This window comes from Gopherus evgoodei, chromosome 1, assembly GCF_007399415.2.
Source record: "Gopherus evgoodei ecotype Sinaloan lineage chromosome 1, rGopEvg1_v1.p, whole genome shotgun sequence".
NCBI classification, from domain to species: Eukaryota; Metazoa; Chordata; order Testudines; family Testudinidae; genus Gopherus; species Gopherus evgoodei.
In genome coordinates, this window is record NC_044322.1 from 122,671,954 (window position 1) to 122,693,649 (window position 21,696).

At 40.9% G+C, this 21,696-nt stretch overlaps 1 protein-coding gene across 1 annotated transcript in view; it reads right to left on the reverse strand.

The window, feature by feature from the left end:
* Positions 1-19,828, reverse strand: part of OCA2 (OCA2 melanosomal transmembrane protein) — a 316,130-nt gene extending 296,302 nt beyond the window's left edge. The window contains 3 exon segments of the mRNA XM_030571121.1: positions 19,557-19,585; positions 19,588-19,737; positions 19,739-19,828. Coding sequence (XP_030426981.1) covers positions 19,557-19,585; positions 19,588-19,737; positions 19,739-19,828 — 269 coding nt within the window.
* Positions 19,829-21,696: the final 1,868 nt, after the last annotated feature.

Sequence of the window (21,696 nt, forward strand, 5' to 3'; positions counted from 1 at the left end):
GTACAATAGTGGGCGGAGTAATGGTTGTAAAACATTGATTTACAATATGCAGGCAAGCATATTAATTCTGGCTTACATATCCTATGGTAGGCTTATCTCCTGCATAACAGTTCCTACTCCAAAGGCAAATTTAATGCCTCACCACACACACACAAATTCAGTCAAATTGTCAGTATAGATGTGTTACATAAAGACTTTCATGCAAAAACAGCACCAGAGCTTCATTTCATACTACAGCATCCCAGAAATAACAATGACACTATGAATGGCATGCCAGACGGACCCTGTTTTCTATTCTTACTACTCAGAGAGGGAGAGGGAATAGCTCATTAACCACTAGTGAAGCCATCAGCCTCTCCCAGCTGTTTTTGAATTACATTAAAACCACAGACAAGTCAGCTTCTTTTGCCACATATCTCTAAACTGGGAGTTACTGTAACTACCAAACTGCTTACATTAGCAATAACTCTCCCTATTTCACTCGGGAAGATGAACTAGTTGATACCTATCAATAAAAAACCACAGATTGGATCTATTGGGGAATTATTGTTTAAACAAAATACTTCATCTTAACAGAAGTAAAATCACTGCACGTCGTTTGGCAGAAATATAGAGCGTAGAAGATATGTGCAAAGAAATAGTAATCAAAGTAATGAAACCACAACACACCCACCTCCACTGCTGACTCTGACAAGACTGGCCCCCCGTTCACACTATGGTCATGGGCTACTGTGGATCAGGTTCCACATGGCCACTGGCTGCTGTTGACCTTTCTGCACAATTGATTCCAAGTTGCCCATGCAGGCCCATTAGTACATGCTAAACAGAGACCTGCTCGCTTGGGCACTGGCTGTAAGCATTTCAGTGCCTCATTCAGCAGCTTTAGCTTTCAGAGACTAAATCACTTGAGCTCCTTATGAGTCGTAATGTCAAAAAAAAAAAAACAGAAAAATCACAGTTCATAGTGACCCTGTATTTTTTTTAAATGTGTAGGCTAATTTCATTTCATCTGCACCTGCCTATTTTTCAACTGCTATGTTCAATTTAACATGGATTGCATATCCATCAATCCTTAAAAACGTGATCATTATTCTGGGAACTTTTGTGATGCTACGAAACTTACTAGCTGCAGAATGATTTTCAGTGCACTTAATGTAAGGGTGCACACCTGTCTGCAGAGAGATCTGACATTTTACTAGCTCCAGGGAAAGTGACATTTTAGTGTTCAATGATTGTGTGTTGGAATGAATGTCTCTTAGGAGAACTGTCTGCTAGAATATCTGCTTATAACAGCACAACAAGTTAAAAAGGGGAAATATGAAAGATACCTTTCTTTATACACTCACACATATCTGGTGATTTTGAGAAAAGTGAAGTTCCCCAATGCTGTTCATAATCTGCTCTTCATTTCCATTGGGATTTGGAAAAACAATCCGCTGGAAAGCAGAAATGAGTCAATATTGCAAGGTGAGGAACACCTCCACTGAGGGACAGAAGACCATCAATTTCTACAAGCTACATTTAAGAAAAGGTACTCACTTCTAATGGTGCTGGCCCCTTGATCTCCTGCCTATTCCAGTTTCAAGGGAGATACGCCATTTTACACTGAGGCTCTGACCCACTGAGAAGGCTGTTCACAATTGTTGCACTAGTTCATTTTCCTCTAATTCACTCCTGGATCCACTTCAGTATGATTTCCACTCACTTCACTGCTCTGCAACTGATCTCAAAGTCTCCTGCAGCCTCTTCCTAGACAAATGCAGGGTCTATGATCATCCTTTCATACTGTTGATTACACTATCTTTCTAGCTATTCAGTCCTCATTCAACTTTCAAGATTCATCCTCTCCTGGTTCTCCTCTTACCTCTCTAACCCTCCCTTCTGTGTCCCTTTCAACTGATTCTCCTCTGCCCCACTTCCCTGCTTACAGGGAATTCCCTATATTTGATCCTGGGCTCTCTCTTCTTTTGCATCTACACTCACCTAAATCAATGCTACACTATGCTACACTAACACCAACTGAGACTCTCACCCTCACGCGATCTCAGAAATAACATGGCCCAAGATTAAAGTCTACTATTTCCTTCCAGGTCCCTCCACTAGCTCCTTTTTCAACTGTTCTTGGCAACACCTCCATGCCTCCAGTTACTCAATCCTCTAACCTTTAGACTTATCTTCAGCTCCTTCCTCTCCTCCTTCCCCACCACAACCAGGCCACAACTAAAACCTTTCACGTCTCCATTTACATCTCTAAACATTGACTCACCTGCAAAATCCCTAGTCCATGCTCTGTTCATCTCCCACATTGACTAGTGTGTTCTCTTTCTCTCGGGTGTCTGCAATACTATGAACATGTGCCATCTTCTCAGGAATGAGAAAGGGAAAAAGTAAGAGAAAATACAACATGAGTTCATAATACTACTTAATAGCTGGAGGAAGAGGAGAGTTGCAGGACAGCAGGCAGTTGCAAAATGGCCAATTCAGCCTTGTGAGTCCATGTGGCTGGAAAATGTAAAGGGCCAACCACCAGAAAGCCTAACAGGAACATTTTCTCTGCATGCTTACGTCAACACTGTAACTGGGAAGTGTAAATTTCCAGCTCAGATTGATGTACACATACTAGTTCTGCTCAATTTAGCAGTATGGCCACAGTGGTGGCTCAGGCTAGCCACCCAAATATATCCCCATCTAGATCCTAGGTACATAGTCAGGCCACTGCCCAGGCCACCATAGCCACACTAATATTTTAGTGCACTAGCTTGAGCAGAGCTAATACTCATACATCTACCCAGGTTGGGAATTACCCTGACTGGGCAATCTTACTCTACAGAAGTAAGCAATCACCAGGTAAGATGCTTACGGGTAAAATGCTGTTTCTTTACTGTGGCTGCCAGATTGAGAGCAGTGGTCTCACTCAGCATGTTGACCAATTTGGTCTCATTTCCATGTATTCTCAGTCTGCTTGTCTGAATCCATCTGTTGTCTCTTGTCTTACAAAGAACTTACAATCTAAGTATGTTAGGGTCCATTTTTTTTTGGTCTAGCATGATGGAGTCCTGGTTCACCACTGGTTAAGTATAGGTGCTACAAGAATATAAATAGTCAATAGAGTGTATCACCAATGTCATAAGCATTTTAAACACCAGAGGCAATCAAATGATAGCTAGTGCAGGTAACAGACCATAGGTGTACTGTGCAACCTATGGGAAATGCAACTCAGTAAATAGACAGCTGCCTTCTGCACTAGCTGCCATCTCCAGATGGTCTTAAAGCATCGAGTGTGTTATAATAATCCAGCCTGGCAGTGACTGGCTATGGCAAGCGCCATATCAGAAAGCCCTTTGCCAAAGAGCAAATGACAAAAAGCTCTCCTGGAAACCACTTCTACCTGAATATCCAGCCATAGCAGAGGACTGAATAAAAACACTAGGTTTTGAGGATCCAAAATAAATGAGAGGCATACTCCCACAACTGAGGTGCCGATCTGGGCCTGATTTTCCACTGCTGTGCACAGTGCAGTTATTTATGTTTGTGCAAAGTGACTGCAAAATCATAGCAGATCTAACAATACTTTTCCATCATTAATGTCCATGCTTTCAATTCAAACATGAGAGAAACTTGGGGCTAAATCCTCTTTGTCACATCCCAGCTGAGCTAATAAGCTGTACTGCTAGGTACGTCCATCAAGGTTTGAAGAATCTGTATTTCCCTCCTCAGGCCATGGAGCAGCATTGGAACCACTCCTCAACCTTCTGTGCAGTAAGCATCTAGGCACACCTTCCCCACACCAATGAGGGGATTTTCACAGGTAGATTTACACAGGCACCAGCCCTACCCTCTCAGTTCCCCTTAACTCCTCTCCACACCCACCATGTGCTCTTTTGCATTGTGTGATGTCCTGTGCTGGTATCCCTCAGAAAAGCCTCATTGATTCCAGTGCATTTGAGCCCTTGCACACAGGGTCAGCTCCAGGTCTCAGCACACCAAACGCGTGCTTTGGGCAGCATGCCACAGGGGGCACTCTGCCGGTCGCCGAGAGGGCGGCAGGTGGCTCCGGTGGACCAGCGGACCCTCCACAGGCACTCCTGTGGGAGGTCCACCGGAGCCGCCTGCCGCCCTCCCGGCAGAGCGCCCCTTGCAGCATCCCACCCTGCTTGGGGCAGCGAAATGTCTACAGCCGCCCCTGCTTGCACACCTACGTGAGGAGAAAGCTGGGGCATGACTTGCTGTCTAGTAACTGAAATCAATATGACTGACTATTGTTCCAAATTTCTATTCCCATGTAGCACTCAGATTCTCAGCATCACCAGTCAAACCTATTATCCCACGAGTGCTCTAGATGGGCACTGGTAACATCAGGAAACAAGGGGTAAAACAGTTCTAGCAATAAAATGTTGCAGTGTGGGAAATTAGTGCCCAGGTGGGGCAATGGCCGTACGCTTTGCCTTGGACCAACAGCAATTCCCCAAGTTAGCTAACAAGGAGTCAGACAGAGAGAAAGTCAGAAAGTTCATAACTAGCAGTTCATAACTAGCAGAGGCAAGAGGGCAGCATTCTACACAGCTGGAGACACAAGGGTAGGCTGTGGCCACCAGAGAGTCGAGGACCAGGAGGAATTCCATACAGTTGGAAGTATCCAATCAATATCAGGTCCTCAACATGGAAACTCTGGAAGATATCTTTCAAGATCCAACTAGTCCAGGGGAATGGAGAGCTGTACTGGACACAATTTGTGGATAGCAGCTTGGCCCAACGTGTAAGAAAACCAAGCTTGCCCACAAAGAGACCTCCAATCATCTGAGGAAGACAGACAATCTTTTTGGCGGATTCAGTACTACAAATAATTGAGAGAACATTCTGCAAGGGACAAGCAAACAACAGGACAGTCTGCTGTCTTCCTGACACAAAACACCACTCTGAGACTGCATAGGCTTCTAAGGTTGATGGGAAAGGATCAATTGGAGATGGTTCAGACTGGCACTGATAGGAAAAATAAAATCCCCTCCACAACAGGGGCTTTTCTGTTATTCCCCTCCACAACAGGGACTTTTAGTTATCAAGATTTTACAGGCCAAGCCCTTAGCTGTACCATCCTAACTTCCCTAAAACTTGTTTACACAGATACATTGTCTGAAAAAGTACTAGCTGGAGGCAAGGGGGGCCTTAGGGGAGCCATTGCAACTTTGTGGGTTATATTGTAGCAATAAGTTGCTTGCTTAAAGTAACCGCAAGTGAGGGTCACAGAACATTTAGGCCCACATGACCATCAGACCAGAATAACAGGATGGTTATGACAGAGTGCTGCTGAATTTGTAATAGATAAACCATATAAGGAAAGTATCAATTGTGTTTTGCTAATGGTTTACAAAATTAGCAATGTAAGTGCCAAATAAGGATATATCAGATGTATTGCTGAGTGACGCTTTGCGGTTTTAAGCTTTAAAAGCTTAGTAAAATTTGTAAGGGGCAGATCAGCCGACCCTCTGCGTAGGGACCGCTGTTTCTCCCTGTGTGCACACTTGTAATCAATAAAAGAGCTTTGGGCTGTCTGATCTAAAATCAACGGTGTGGTCGATTTTCCACAACAGCACTTACGACACTAGGTCACAAGGTACATTGCAGATAATAGATGACTTCAGGGAACGCAGAAGTGTGCTGAAGAATGTCCAAGCAATCTTCTCTGAGATCCCTCCTATCCCATGAGCTAAGGATGACAGAAGGCAGAAGATTCTAGAAGTGAACCTCTTAGTAGTTATGTGGAGGAGGGTTTTAGTTGTGTGGAGCATTGGTCCATCTTCTGTAAGGAGAAGTGGCTGTATAATTTGGATGGACTCCACCTCTGTAGAAAAGGAACAAATTTCCTCAGGGACAGGCTGACTAGAGTAGTAAGGAGGGCATTAAACTGATAACAAAAGTGGGAGGGGTGTAAAAAGAGGGAAGGTATGAGCACATATTTAGCACAAAATTGAGATATTAAGAACAAAATTAATCAAGGAACCAAAGGATATGAATAAATTCTTGAATTGCCTATACACCAATGTTAGGAACCTAGGCATTTCCTGTTTCTGTGTCACTGATAACTCAGAAAAAAATGATCATGAATGTTTATGGATCAATGTCCTAACAGGTAAAGCACAAGCTGGGGTGTTAGTTGGTGTCTGCTACAAAGTAGCAAATCACACTAGGGAAAAGCATGAACAGCTCCTTAAACACCTATCTATAATGTGTAAGAAAATAAGCTTTGTGGACATGGAGGACTTCAATTTGAATGACACATGCTGGAGGGCTCATGCTTCCAGAAATAAAACATCTTGGAATTTCTTAATATTATAGATGACAATTTCCTAACTCAAAAAATGTTGCATCCAACACAGGAGGCATTCTGTTTTAGATATCATCTTGACAGATGAAGAACTAATCACAGAACTGAAAAGTAATGGTAGCTTAGGTACAAGTTATCATGACTTGATCTCATGTATAATGTGCAAACAAAACAAAGTCCAAACTATGTACTTGGCCAATTTCACAAAGCTGGAAAAAAAATATGAACCATATCAGCTGGGAGGAAGATTTTGATCAGAAAAATGTGAATGATATTTGGGAATTGTTTAAGAATACTTTAGTACATGTGCAGAAACTCACAATCAAAGAAGGTGGTCATAATGGTTAAAAAAATCAACCTGGTTTAGAGAGGAAGTGAAGGAACCTATACAAAAATGGAATAAAGGGGAAGTTATTAGTAATTAATGTTACCAAAATATCGGGTCTGCCTAGCTGAGAGCCAATTAATAGCCTGACAGGGATAAGAAAAAATGCTTTATTCTGCAGAAAAAGGAGAGCCTGTACCTTGGTACAAATGACTGTTTTACACAAATTTCACAAACCTTTTATACACATTCAGACAAAGACCCTTGCGTGTTAATACTTGACTGGTAAGTGTAAATCTTATGCTCCCGTTTATCTGGGTAGTACTGACTGGTTTGGAGCAAGATTTTCCTGCTTTGAGGCAGAGGAACAGAGATGGTGCTAAAGTTCGGGCTACTGTCTCCATGAGCAGCACTCACCCCCCCCCCCACTGGCTGCTTGTAATCTATTAAGGGGGGTCAGCCAGCTTTCACATTAATATAATCAGAAGGTATGAATTATGAATACTGATAAAGGAAGCAAAGGGAACAAAAGAGAAGTCTATGGCCAGCAGAGTTAAGGACAATAAAAAGGCGTTTCTTATGTATACAAGGAACGAAAAGAATCCTAACAATGGCATTGATCCATTACTACTAGATAGAAATGGTAGAATTACCAATACTAATGCATAAAAGGCAGACGTGTTCAATAAATATTTTTGTTTTGTATTTAGGGAGAAATAGATGTAGTCATATCATACAATAACACTCTTTCCATTCCACTACTATCCCGGGAGGATGTTAAAAAGCAGCTATTAAAGCTAGACTTTTTTTTTAAATCAGCAGTTTCAGATAACTAGCATCCAAGAGTTTTAAAAATCTGGCTGCAGAGCACGCTGGATATTAATGTTGATTCTCAATAAGTTTTGGAAAACTGGGGAAGTTCCAGAAGACTGGAAGAAAACCAATGTTTGTTCCAATATTTAAACAGGATGCCAGATAATTATAGGCCTCTCAGTCTGACATCAATCCCAGACAAGATAGTGGAGCAGCTGATATGGGACTCAAATAACAAATTAAATAATAAATACCATTTTTATGGAGTTTATGGAAAATAGATCCTGTCAAACTAACTTGATTTTTTATGAGATTACATCAAGTTTGGCTGATAAATGTAATAGTGTTGATGTAATATACTTAGACTTCTGTAAGGCATTTGACATGGTACCACAAACAGACAATTTGATTAAAAAACTAGAATGAAACAAAATTAACAGCATACATTAAATGGGTTAAAACTGACTAACCGATAGGTCTCAAAATGTAATTATAAACAGGGAAACATCACTGAATGGGTATGTTTCTAGTGGGGTCCCACAGGGGTCATTTCTTTGCCCTACATTATTTAAAATTTTATCAATGACCTGTAAGAAAATATAAAATAATCACTGATCAAGTTTGAAGCTGGCACAAGATTGAGGGGACTGATAAATAATGAAGAGGACAGGTCAGATCACAGAAACAGAGCGATCTGGATTGCTTAGTAACCAGAGAGTGGAGCAAACAATATACATTTAAGAATAAAGAATGTAGGCCATATGTAGAGGATGGGGGACTATCTTGGGAAACTGACTCTGAAAAGATTTGGGGATCGTGTGGATACTCAACAGCTGCCAGTGCAACCTTGTGGTCAAAACGTCTAATTCACCCTTGGATACATAAACAGGGGACTCTTGAATAGAAGTAGAGAGGTTATTTTACGTCTGGTTTTGGCACTGTTGCAACAGCTGCTGAAATACTGTGTCCAGTTCTAGTACCCACAATTCAAGGAGAAGCTGATAAATTGGAGAGGGTTGAGAGAAGAGCCACAAGAATGATCAAAGGATTAAAAAATATGCCACATAGTGATAGACTCAATCTACTTGCTTAACAAAAATAAGATGCCTTGATCAGAGTTTATAAGTATCTACACGAGGGGGAACAAATATTTGATAATGTGGTCTTCAGTTTATCAGACAAAAGTATAATAAGGTCCATTGGCTGGAAGCTGAAGCTAGATAAATTCAGACCGAAAATAAGATGCAACTTTTTAATAGTGAAGGTAATTAACTATGGGAGCAATTTACTAAGGTTCATGGTGGATTCTCCATCACCAGCAAATTTTAAATCAAGATTGGATGTTTTTCTAGAAGATATGCTCTAGGAATTATTGTGGGACATTCTATGGCCTCTGTTACACAGGAGGTCAGACTAGATCATCACAATGGTCCCTTCTGACCTTGGAATCTATTCATCTAAATTGGCTAATGTAAATCCAAGAAACGGCTTATTTATCAGTTGTAATTGCCTACATACAGTTTATTTATTTTGAAAGTCTGATTGCCTGGCTGGCTTAACTCTTTGACCTTATAATGTAAAAAAAGTTGTGAACATTAAAAGCCTCCTACATTTAAAAAGAGGTTTACATGATGAAACAGCTGTCATACTCCAAAGCAGATTGAAGCTCATATGTCACTGGCATCTTTCCACAATGGCCTTGGAGGCCTAACTAAGAAGACCTCAAAACACCACATTGACAACCATTAGGAAAACAGTAGAAGAGTGCAGAACTCAGCCATTTTCTACCATTTCTCAGGCGTTCATGTAAAATAATGTTTCAGTTTTGATCTTTGTAGGTTCAAAACTGCCCTAAATTTAGCTTTGAATTTTGGGTTCAAACTAAAGCTTGACAAGGCAAAAAAGAATTTGTAAATATTCATTTGAATAAAAGCCCTAAACTCACTTTGGGAGTATTTGTGGCCCCTCTTATTCCACTATGCACAAAACATTCACACTAGTGAAATTTATTTGCAAGAAGTCTCATCAGAATATGGATTCTCTGGAAGTTTATGTCTTAAAAGGTCATTATGGGCTTTTCTCAGCAAGTCAGGAAACAGAAGCGATAACATGATCTATTGTGAACAATAAATTATAAGCAGAGAAAAAGCTCAGAGCAACAGTTCTGATGAACAATACACGAACAATAATGAAATATGTTCACATAAAATCATTTATTGACATGATTTCAAACAACAAAGAAATTTATAAAAAATTGAGGTCTGTTCCTGGATCATTCATAAACAAAGGTACTAAATTAATCAAATAAACTGTCTGCTGTTTGCTCTGCTGTAATTCAAATGAACACAAAATGCCATAGGCTCTCCCTGAATTAATCCATAAAGCCACTTTCCTGCACTCCTTCAAAAGATATACTGTGATGCCAATGGTAACTGGCAACTAATAACAGCTAGGTAGATGGACAATAGAAACAGCTGATATTAATTAGGGCTATCGATTAATCACAGTTAAGTCACACGATTAACTCAAAAAAAGTTATTGTGATAAAAAAATCAATCACGATTAATCACAGTTTTAATCACACTGAAAAAATAGAATATCAATTAAAAATTTATTTAATATTTTGGATGTTCTACATTTTCATATATATTGTATTCTGTGTTGTAATTGAAATCAAAGTGTTTATTATTTTATTAAATATTGCATTGTAAAGTGATACACAAAAGAAATAGCATTTTTCAATTCACCTCATACAAGTACTGTAGTCACAACAGTGAAACTTACAAAAATAGATTTTTTTTATTACATAACTGCAATCAAAAACAAAACAATGTAAAACTTCAGAGCCTGCAAGTCCACTCAGTCCTCCTCCTTGTTCAGCCAATCACTAAAACAAACAACTTTCTTTACATTTACAGGAGATAATGCTGCCCTCTTCTTATTTATGATGTCACCAGAAAGTGAGAACAGGCATGTCATAAACAGATAGTCAAGGGTTAATAGAACAGAAGTACTTCATATCTCTTTTGCCTGTAAAGGGTTAACAAGTTCAGTGAGCCTGGCTGTCACCTGACCAGAGGACCAATCAGGGGACAGGATACTTTCAAATCTTGAGGGAGGGAAGTTTGTGTGTGTGCTATTAGAATTTGGTTGTTGTTCTCTCTGAGTTCTCAGAGGTGCAACCAGGTTTCTCTCCAATCTCCCTGAAACAGTTCAGAATAGTAAGTACTAGGTGATAAGGCGAGTTAGGCTTATGTTTGTTTTCTTTATTTGCAAATGTGTATTTGGCTGGAAGGAGTTCAAATGTGTATTTTGCTGAAAGGATTTTGATTTGTACTTGTATACTTAGGCTGGGAGGGTATTCCCAGTGTCTATAGCTGAAAGACCCTGTAACATATTCCATCTTAAATTTACAAAGATAATTTTTACTGTTTTTCTTTCTTTAATTAAAAGCTTTCTTGTTTAAGAACCTTATTGTCTTTTTATTCTGGTGAGACCCCAGGGGACTGGGTCTGGATCCACCAGGGAATTGGTGGGGAGAAAGGAGGGAAGGGGGAGAGAAAGGTTAATTTCTCTCTGTGTTAGGATTACTTTCTCTCTCAGGGAGAGTCTGGGAGGGGGAGAGAGATGGAGGGGGAAGGTGAATTTTCCTCTCTGTTTTAAGATTCAAGGAGTTTGAATCACAGTGATCTTCCAGGGTAACCCAGGGAGAGGAAGCCTGGGAGAGGCAACGGGAGGGGGAAGGGTTTACTTTCCTTGTGTTAAGATCCAGAGGGACTGGGTCTTGGGGGTCCCCGGGCAAGGTTTTGGGGGGACCAGAGTGTACCAGGCACTGAAATCCCTGGTTGGTAGCAGCGCTACAAGTACTAAACTGGTAATTGAGCTTAGAGGAATTCATGCTGGTACCCCATCTTTTGGACGCTAAGGTTCAGAGTGGGGAATTATACCATGACAAGATATTTGCGTGGCACTTTTGTAGCTGGCATTGCAAGGTATTTATGTGCCTGATCTGCTAAATGTTCGTATGCTCCTTCATGCTTTGGCCACCATTTCAGAGGACATGCTTCCATACTGACGACACTTGTTAATAAAATAATATATTAATTAAATTTGTGTAAGTTTAAATTCCTTGGGGTCCCCTGCTCTGTTTTACCCACACTCTGCCATATATTTCATGTTACAGCAGTCTCAGATGATGACCCAGCACATGTTGTTCATTTTAAGAACACTTTCACTGCAGATTTCACAACACACAAAGAAGGTACCAGTGTGAGATTTCTAAAGATAGCTACAGCAGTCGACCCAAGGTTTAAGAATCTAAGGTGCCTTCCAAAATCTGAGCAAGACAAAGTGTGGATCATGCTTTCAGAAGTCTTAAAAGAGCAGCACTCTGATGCAGAAACTACAGAACCTGAACCACCAAAAAAGAAAATCAACCTTCTGCTGGTGGCATCTGACTCAGATAATGAAAATGAACAAGTGTCGGTCCACACTGCTTTGGATCGTTATTGATCAGAACACGTCATCAGCATGGACGCATGCCCTCTGGAAGGGTGGGTGAAGCATGAAGGGACATATGAATTTTTAGCACATCTGACACAAGTATCTTGCCACATCAACTACAACACTGCCATGAGAATGCCTGTTTTCGTTTTCAGGTGACATTGTGAACAAGAAGTGGGCAGCATTATTTCCTGCAAATGTATTAAAACTTGTTTGTCTGAGAAATTGGCTGAACAAGAAGTAGGACTGGACTTGCAGACTCTAAAATTTTACATTGATTTATTTTTGAATGCAGTTTTTTTGGTACATAATTCTACATTTGTAAGTTCAACTTTCATGATAAAGAGATTGCACTACAGTACTTGTATTAGGTGAATTGAAAAATACTATTTTGAGTTTTTAAGTGCAATACTTGTAATCAAATATAAATATAAAGTGAGCAGTGTAACTTTTTATTTGTGTTGTAATGAAATAAATATATTTGAAAAATGTAAAAAAAAATCCAAAATATTTAAATAAATGGTCTTCTATTATTGTTAGCAGTATGATTAATCATATGAGTAATCATGATTAATTTTTTAATCGCTTGACAGCCCTAATATTAATGTATTTATTTGGCCTATGTACATAATATGTTTATTTTTGTTTTCCCTCATTCTCTTACACCTTTCCTTCTGATTGTCACTCTCACGTGTTGCATCTAGTTTTAACGAGGTGGTCCTCAGGATACGGATTATCTTCAACTCCTTTTCACATAATGGGAACTTTATGAAGTTACTACCATATCAGAAATAGAAAGAACAGTCTCAGTCACGATAGTCGTGAAAATTTTGATGCAAAATAAGCCCAGGTATTGGGTTCAGCTTCCACTCAAGAGTCCCATGATCCCTGTTTCAAGAAAATCTAGGAGTGTTTCTAAAGTTCAAGTACTGTCAGGGTGTGACAGCAAACTGAAGGACTTACCGTGCAGTAGCGGCGGCTGGGAGGCCCAGTTCCTTAAAATCACTGCAGGAGCGGTAGCTGCAGCGAGGGCCGGGAGCCCCGGCTGTGATTTAAAGGGCCAGGGGCTCCGCTGCAGTAGCAGTGGCTGGGATCTCCAGGCCCTTTAAATCACCACTGGAGCCCCGGGCTCCAGCTGCGCAGGGAGCCCTGAGCCCTTTAAATCACCAGCCTAGGGAAGCTGCCCCCTGTTGGTGCAGTCGGCGGTATACCAGCTCTTGCCGGTATGCCATACTGGACCGTACAAGCTTACTTTTCACCTCTGGGCACTGATATAAATATTTCACACATTTCAATGAATCTGGTAATTCCAGTATATAGCTTATATTTATTTATAGATGTAAGGAATAAAGAGTGCCTATATAAAAAGTCCTAGGCACCCTAACAATTTATGTAACTGACTAGTGATGATCACACAGCATCATAGAAACAATCAGAGGCAGGAAAAAAAATAGTTCTCAGCCAGCCAATAAATGAAAGCAATGGAAAAGCCTTTTGGCCCCCACTGATCTCCCTTTCCACGAGCAAACTCTCAATCTTCCTCCAAGTTTTTTCAAAGAAATGACTATTGCATCATATTCAAATTTGGGATACATTGGACCACCGGTTATGTGGATGATGCTTTAAAACAGCAAGTAAACACACAAATATTAAGCCAGTATTGGTTAAATAACCAACAGAGAGTGTATATTTATTCCAGGGGTTCACACTGTATATTTTTATGCATGAAAACAAACTGTATAATCTTTGAATACATCCACATTTATAATAAATGCTTAAGAGAAGCTTTAATATGGCCAGACTAAAACTGTGTTAAACTAAATTATCAATTTTGGTTTCATTTAAAACTTGTTAAGTTGCTATTAATTCTTTGTACTGCAGTAGCATGTAAAGGGCCCACCGGGAATCAAATCCCATTAGTACCTCTGCGGCTTGTATGCACCAGATTTCTGAAGGCTTCTACAATTCCAGCCCTACCGAATGGAATTAACAACAAACTTCTAAAATAAATCCTTCTTACTGCCTTGGTTTCTGTTCCAATATGTGGGCAACTGACATGACGATCAGAATAGTCCCTACAGAAATGTAGAATTTCTACCCAAAAATGTCCAGTTTCTGACCTTGCCTTAAAACAGATGATGATAATTACCAGGATAGCCAAAGGAAGGTTTGACCAGCCATTACATCCAAAGCAGGAGAAAAGGGCCCAAAGTGCTATGTGAAGAAATGGCTTTGTAATCAGGTTTCTTTCCATCTTTCCCAGCCCCAAAATGCCCTGAGCTTTTCAGACTCAGGTCTGAATGACATCTCAAAGCGAAGAGACATCTATGTCTTCTTCCTGATTAATTCAGATTTGGCCTTTGGAGCCTAATAGCCCACAGCTGTAGGCCTCCTTTTCTGCCTCCCAAGTTGAGATAGAGAGAATTTCAGCTTTAGGTACAAAAACAGGAAGTCTTTAGCCCTTTTCCTGCGAAGGTAGCCTAATCTGCATTCATGCTATTGAGATGCCTACATACTACAACAGAAGTATGTATTGGTAACTAGTGAACAGGAAGACGACCCACAACTCTCAACATAAGAAATATCTACCAGATCAGACCTCTGTTCAATTAATGAAGTCAGGTACACTGCTTCTGGAAGTGGAAGATACCAGATGCTTCAGAGAATATACATGAAGCCCAGAAGTGCAAAAACTATGAAATTCCATAATGGAAATTTCCTCCTAACCCTTTCAGTTAGTAGTTGGTTATGAGCTGTAGCATTCTAGATCCCGATTTTAAAAACATCCTGTATAACTGTAGATGTTATTCATGGCCTATAAAAGTGGTCACCTTTCGATGGGGACCACTTTTACCACAATCATGACGACTGTGGAGCATATGGGCAGATGAAAAAAGGGAAAGGAACTAGATTCAGGCAGAACCAGAATGCATAATCAGGTCTATTTCTTATGCCCACTTGTGGATGATGGGTTATTTCAGGAATGCAAAGCGCAGAAAGGGGATGGTTTCCGTGCAGGATATAGGAGGAAGTGTAAGTTAAATGAACTGGGTCCAGCACAGGGTTCCCATTTTGTTACTAGAAGAAAAAAGCTGGTTCTTCTGTATGTCAAGAGCCAGATCCTCAGTTCCTGTAATCATGTACTCCACTGAAGTCAATGGAGCTAACTGACTGATACTAGCTGAGGATCAGGCCCCCGGTCATCAAGTCCTTTCTACATTGTCCTGACAGAGAATTGACAAAACTACCATGGACTTTGGTGGAGATCCCTGGCATGGATTCTGAGTTCCATTGCCAATGGTAGCAAAACTGAGACCAAGGTTTCAGGAACCAAGGTTTAGCTTTTTCCCAGAAGAGGCTCTGGTGCCAAACTCTGAAGAGGAGTAATAAGGGCGTTGCCATGCTAGGGTTCACCAACAAGACGGCAACAAAAACAGCCCACAGGTACCAACACTAACATCTGTTCCTCACTCCTCTCAACATGGATGGGAGCATCAACAGAAGTTGATGCCAACACATTCAACAGTCCTCCATGTCAAGGAGACAGACACATAGGTATCAAATGAGTGGATTATAACACTGAAGAGCTGTTGGGCAAGAAACCCTGTGCTCTGCCTCTCCTTCTTTCTCCCCCCTCAATAGAAGAGAGACAGAGGAAAACTGTTGGTCACTGGTTTTTCTCCAGAAACACTAACAACGCATGAAGCAGGTGAGAGTTCTGACCAGAACTGGGGATGTGGGTAAGCAGCAAGAGAGAGGAACAAAGGAGTTAAGGATGGGGAAGGAGAGAGAGGAGATGAGGTGTCACCTATGGAAGGCATGGAGAAGAAAGGAAAGGAGAGTGCAGAGAGTTGAAAAAAATAGTCAAAAAAGGTGATAAATTGGAGTTCTTAAAGACCCAGTCATGCAACCAGGGGGCATGTGACCAATACTGAAGGAAATAAGGTGGTGATCAGAAAGGAGAACATATCGATGAGAGATCCAAGTGGGAGCAGTGCTTAGAAAACACAAGGTCCCAGGAGGTCACCATGATGGTTGATAAAGGGCTCTAGGTCAATGAGGTTATGAAGAGGAAGAGGTAAGCAATAGAATCAGATGGGACATCAGAGTGAAAGCTGAAGTTAGAGGATTTGATAGGGTAAATGGCAGCTCAGGCTAAAAGGACAAATCTAATGAAGACTTAACAACTGACCTCAAATCCTTGAACAAGCACAAGCCTGAAGTACTTGAACTGAAGCAATACACCCTCCATGGTATGTACCCACTACCCTAGGCCTGACTCCATACTGGAGTTCCCATGTTAAAAATAATGGTGGGTGCTGAACACCCACCTGCAGCCTCCCATCAGCTCCTCCCCCACCCTCAGCACCTCCCACCTGCTGGCAGCCCTGCCAACTGGCACCTCTCCAACCCTTCCCCCCCAGCGCCTCCCGCCCGCTGCGATCAGCTATTCCACAGCATGCAGGAGATGCTGGCAGGGTGGGGAAGGAGTGAGTGCAGAGCGTGCTAGGGGAGGGGGCAGCAGGGCCAGCTTTAGGCCTATTCCACCAATTCCCTGAATCGAGCCCCGTGCCTAAGAGGGCCCAGCGCCCAGTAAGGATCCCTTCCCTGGCTAGAGGCACCTTTTTAATTTTTACTCACCTGGCAGTGCTCTGGGTCTTCAGCGGCACTTCGGCGGCAGGTCCTTCAGTGCCGCCGAACACCTGGAGCGAGTGAAGGACCAGCCACCGAAGTGCTGCCGAAGACTCAAAGCACTGCCTGGTGAGTACAAGCCGCACGTGTTTTTTTTAGATTTTTTTTAAGTCATCCCTGCTGGGGCCCCACCAAACTGTTCGAATTGGGCCCTGTACTTCCTAAGCCAGTTGCTGGGGTCACAATGGGGTGGGAAGAGGTGGGGTAGGTGTGGGCCTTGGGGAAGGGGTGGAGTGGGGGCAGGACCTGGGCCACATAGAAAGTGGGCACCCTCAGCACGCTACAGCAAATGCAGAGGACTGTTCATTGACATCCACCTCCCAAAAATAAAATCGGCCAGTTAATTTAAGAACAATTCTTAAAGTTTAATTTATTGACTGAAGTAAATCCTCAATCCCTTTAAAGAGCTTCATTGAAACAGCGTGCTTCGGCATACATTGGAAAAATTAGACACCTTGCGATTATTATCCTTGAAAGATAATTAACCAGTTTAACTTAAATAGATACATAAAACAAATACACAGACATGCCAAATTAATGGATTCTTTCCTGCGACTAGGACGTTTTTGTTGGGTTGGTTGTTCTTCACTTTTTTAATCAGTAGTACTCTTCATCTGTAAGTATCACACTAAACAACATCAGAAGTGAAATTTTCATTACTCTGGAAAGGCACGGACATATAGGTTGGGGCCTGGACCCTGCAAAGACTTACTCACATGTTTCATTTTATTATGAGAGTAATCCCATTGATTTCAATGGAATTACTAGCAGAGGAGGAAAGTTAAGCACAAGTATAAGTGATTGCAAGATCCGACCTCAATGTTCTATTGTAAATATTTTACCTGAAATCATCACTTTTCAATGCAGATTTTTGCTATCAGAAGACTGGATATAATGCTGATAAAAAAACGTGGGAGTTAAAATGCTGCAAGATTCATTTATTATGTCAATGGCATTTGCATGTAGAGATCTGAAATTGCGTTGGGGTGGGGAGAGGGCAGATCAGTTGAGACTTTCAAGCAGACCCTTTTCCGGTGCATAATGCTTATTATAAAAGCTAGAGTACCTCATTCTCTGTAATATGATACAGTAATTGCACATTTATCCCTAGATCACCACAGTAACTCATTTACCTTCAGAAAGGTGGATCAATGATCTAATATGTCTTCTTCATCTCTAATGTCTATAACTTATGTAGTTTTCAACTTCAAAATACCCTGTTTATTAACTGTACAGTTACTGCTATTCAGCACTGTATTTACAGCACTATTCAATATGGACACATACAAGACTTTCCAAAAGGAGTTGTCTTTGGCTCCCCAAGACACAGTAGCCCATTTTCTCATACTCCACTTACTGTCATCATGTTCTGAAAAAGCACATCTTGACCTTCCATCAGCCAATAATAATTCTTGCTGCACTGAAATTAAGGAGCTTTTACATAATTTGACTTTGTTCCAAACTGCTGGGGATTTTGTAAAAATACTCAGAAGAATATTTAAGGAGTATGAGTTGATTTTTATTAATAATTAATAACTATTCAATTATTTTTGTTGCAATTCTTTCAAACGTTAAAGATATCCACATTTCCATCTAAAGGAAATTTTGGGACAAATTATGATCCCCTGAAATTCCTAACTCAGCTTCTTTCCCACAGACATATAGAGGCCCAACTAACAAACAAACAGGAAAAAAAATCAGTTCTTCAGTAAGAATATATTTTTATATCATCCTATAGAGTACTATTTTTTTTCCAAAAGTGTCTATTGGTCATACCTAAACATTTCATGGATTCATGTCAGTTTCATTGAATTGTTCATGTCAAAAAAGCACAAGAGTTCCAAAGAAGTTTAAATGTTTTACTTCAACAGTTTCAGAATGAAACTTTTTTAAGTTCAAAAAGTTATTTTATTTTGAAATTTTCTGCAATTTTTTAAAATGCAAAAACATTTTTAAAATATGCTCAAAATCTAAATGAAACATTTCATTTTGGGTGGAATCAAACACTAAAATTCTATGGCTTGTGTTAAGCAGAATGCCAGGCTAGATTAGCACAACGGTCCCTACTAGCCTTAAATGGATCTATGAAATAGACATCAAGAATCCTCAGAACCACTGAGGTTTCTTGACAACAGTTCTAAATGTCTTTTATTCCCACCCCCACTCTCACTGGGGTGCTTATTCTATTTATTTCAGGTTGGATTTTTCTATACAATAACTGGGTCTCAGGAGCTCAGTGATTGCTACCTTTCAGAGTCAAAGCGCTTCAGCACAATGAAAATGGGTGTGGAAAGTTTATACAGCACTAGCAATATTGTGGAGTTGCCACTTTAAACATAAAAATAGAATTGCACACATTTGGGGCCTGATACTGCCACCTTGGCTGCAGTGAGTGTAGAGAACATCTCCTAGCAGGCGCTCATGATCTCAAGTAATCAGACCCTAAACAACCATGTATGGTATTATGTTGTGCTCATGACTGCATTATTAGTGTTTTGTATGTCTATGGCCCTCCCCAGCAGTGATGCGCATATTACCTGGATGTAGACTTGTGAAGTAGTTTCTAATTTGGGTGTCATTTTATCAAAACAAAGATGTTTTCTCTCTGTCGGTTAAACAAACCCATCACAAAACACACCGAGTGGTGAAGAAAACTCAGGTCTCAGATTTGGAAAACATAGCAAAATCGATGCAGAGCAGCTATAAAGGCTGATATTAGTCCAGGAACCTGCTGAGCCAGCTACCATCTCTAAGCAATTACGACTGCTATAAATTCCTGCTAAGCTTTTCACTCCATACGTTATAGAAAGATGTTAAAGAAAATATATTTTATCAACTCCGTAAGGGAATCAAAAACAACTTTCAATAAAAGAAACTGACTCTGTTGGTTCTTGCCCTTACCTCCCCTGCATGGCGAGCGGGCTGAAATCCTTCCAAGGGGAACACAGCAATCCTGCCCTATTGCTCCATTTTGATAGAGTTTTTCTGGCTGTCCCTGAACAGACACCATTCCATGAAACTCTTTTAACAGCCGCAGCTCATTGAAGTTGCTGGCAATTGGTTCAGCGGCCACCTTCCCGTTGCAAGTTAGCATGGTGTGGAGAGGATGTCTGAGTCAGCTCCATCTCTAGATTTCTAGAGATTGCGCCATCATCTTTGCTATCCAAGTACATACCTTTCGACTGGTTTTCTATCCTGAAAAGATTGAAAACAAATCTATTAGGAACATACTGAATGCACATTTTATATCTACCCCCATGCACACATACACATGTGTTGATATCCAGTGTTAAAATGCCATTGGACATACTATATTTATCTTGCACTTTGACTGGCTTACCTGTAGTCTGCTTGGTATTCATCTCTACTAGAAATACTTAAACGTTTGAAAACTTTGAGCAGCTTCAAAAACAGCCATCATTTAAAATAAATACATAAAACAGCCTACCAGACATAGCTATCCTTCTCTTTACCCAAATGTGGAATTTCCCCACAAACATTTTCTCCCAATTAAAACTGGTTTATTCTAGAGAATGAACTATATTCATTGCCACTGCAGGTTTGAGCTCTGGCATTGTTACCATCAGAATGAGAAACAGGTGCCCGTACAACATCATCAGCAAGGTAGATGTGATACAGCACATACTTCTAGCCGTTTTTTACCTCAGAAACGCTTAAGCCCCAGTCCAGTAAGCTATCTGCATGAATCTAGCTTAAATCAGCAGGAATTGTGGACCATTATGAGTGTAAGAGGGTCTCAAGGACAATAACAACCAGATTTTCATTTCTGATCTGGCTCCTTTGTGTTGCTCATCTGACACAAAGGAGCCAGATTTTAACTGTAACTGGCCAATTGAGAAGTCTCCTAGCAACAGGGAAGCTCTAGAGCCAACTCTTGTTCCAACCACTCCTCCCTTCAGCACAGGAGGCATGTCAGGGACCAGAAAGGAGCTGATTGGAACGATGTTAAACCAATCCTCAACAGACACCACATTGCTGACGTAAGTTAGAGCAGTCCTTGGGCTGACATAGATTGGCCACAGTTCAGGAAGCATTTCCCTGAGGCTCCACCTCGCAACCCCCACTTTGTGCTGAGCAGATCTAGGACAAAGGAGAGAATCCAGCCCTCTCTGGATATGACTTCACCACCGAGTTAACTCAGCTCTTACTCAGGTATTTCCCCAACCCTCCTGCCATACACACACAAAACCTCTCATCTGAGTTTGGTGGTGCTTTCACTCCAGGCTACCTGGCCTGGGTGGAGCTAGGGGCTAAAGCCCAGTTGCCACTTTCACTCAGGCAGGTAACTTGCCTGCTTTACAGTGAGGACACAGATTAAACCATTCTAGTGCTGATAGTCCTCCTGTACCTTTTCACAATTCCCCCATGTCCCCAGAAGGAGAGATCACAATTCACTGGAAAAGAATTATAGAGCAGCTCAGCTTACTGCAACACAAAGAACCAGCAACACACATGGGTGAGCACAACCCCAGTAAGGACACAGCAACTTGCATGTGGCTTTGTAGTGTGGCTCCTCAACACCTGGGCACCAATCACCTAAGTTAACTCTGCAGAGAAAACCCTGCAGCCTTTATAGGCACAATAGAAGTCAATAGTTAGTTCGTGTAAGGACCTACGAAGAGCAAATGATAATGCAACTTGAGAAAATCAAGGGCAATATCACTAGGACCAGATGATATTTATTCCAAAATATTTTTGTGAATATATGTGGCAAATTTGTACTTCTATTATTCATGGGGTCATAGAAATCATCAAGTTCATGAGGATTTGGATTACTGGCAAGTTTATTCAAGAAAACATTTATAGACCCTGAGAAGTACAAGCCACTATTCAAATTGGAATTGTGACACTCATTTTGTCCATTTTTCTTTTGTTATTCAATATTCTGATGTTAAAAGTTTCAGTTGTCCAATCAGAGAACAAAAAGATGACATGTGTCATGCAGAAGGTGACTATCCAATACAGCTCAATAAATAATAGCAAATAACGAAGACATCATGAACAATTCAGATGCTGAAAT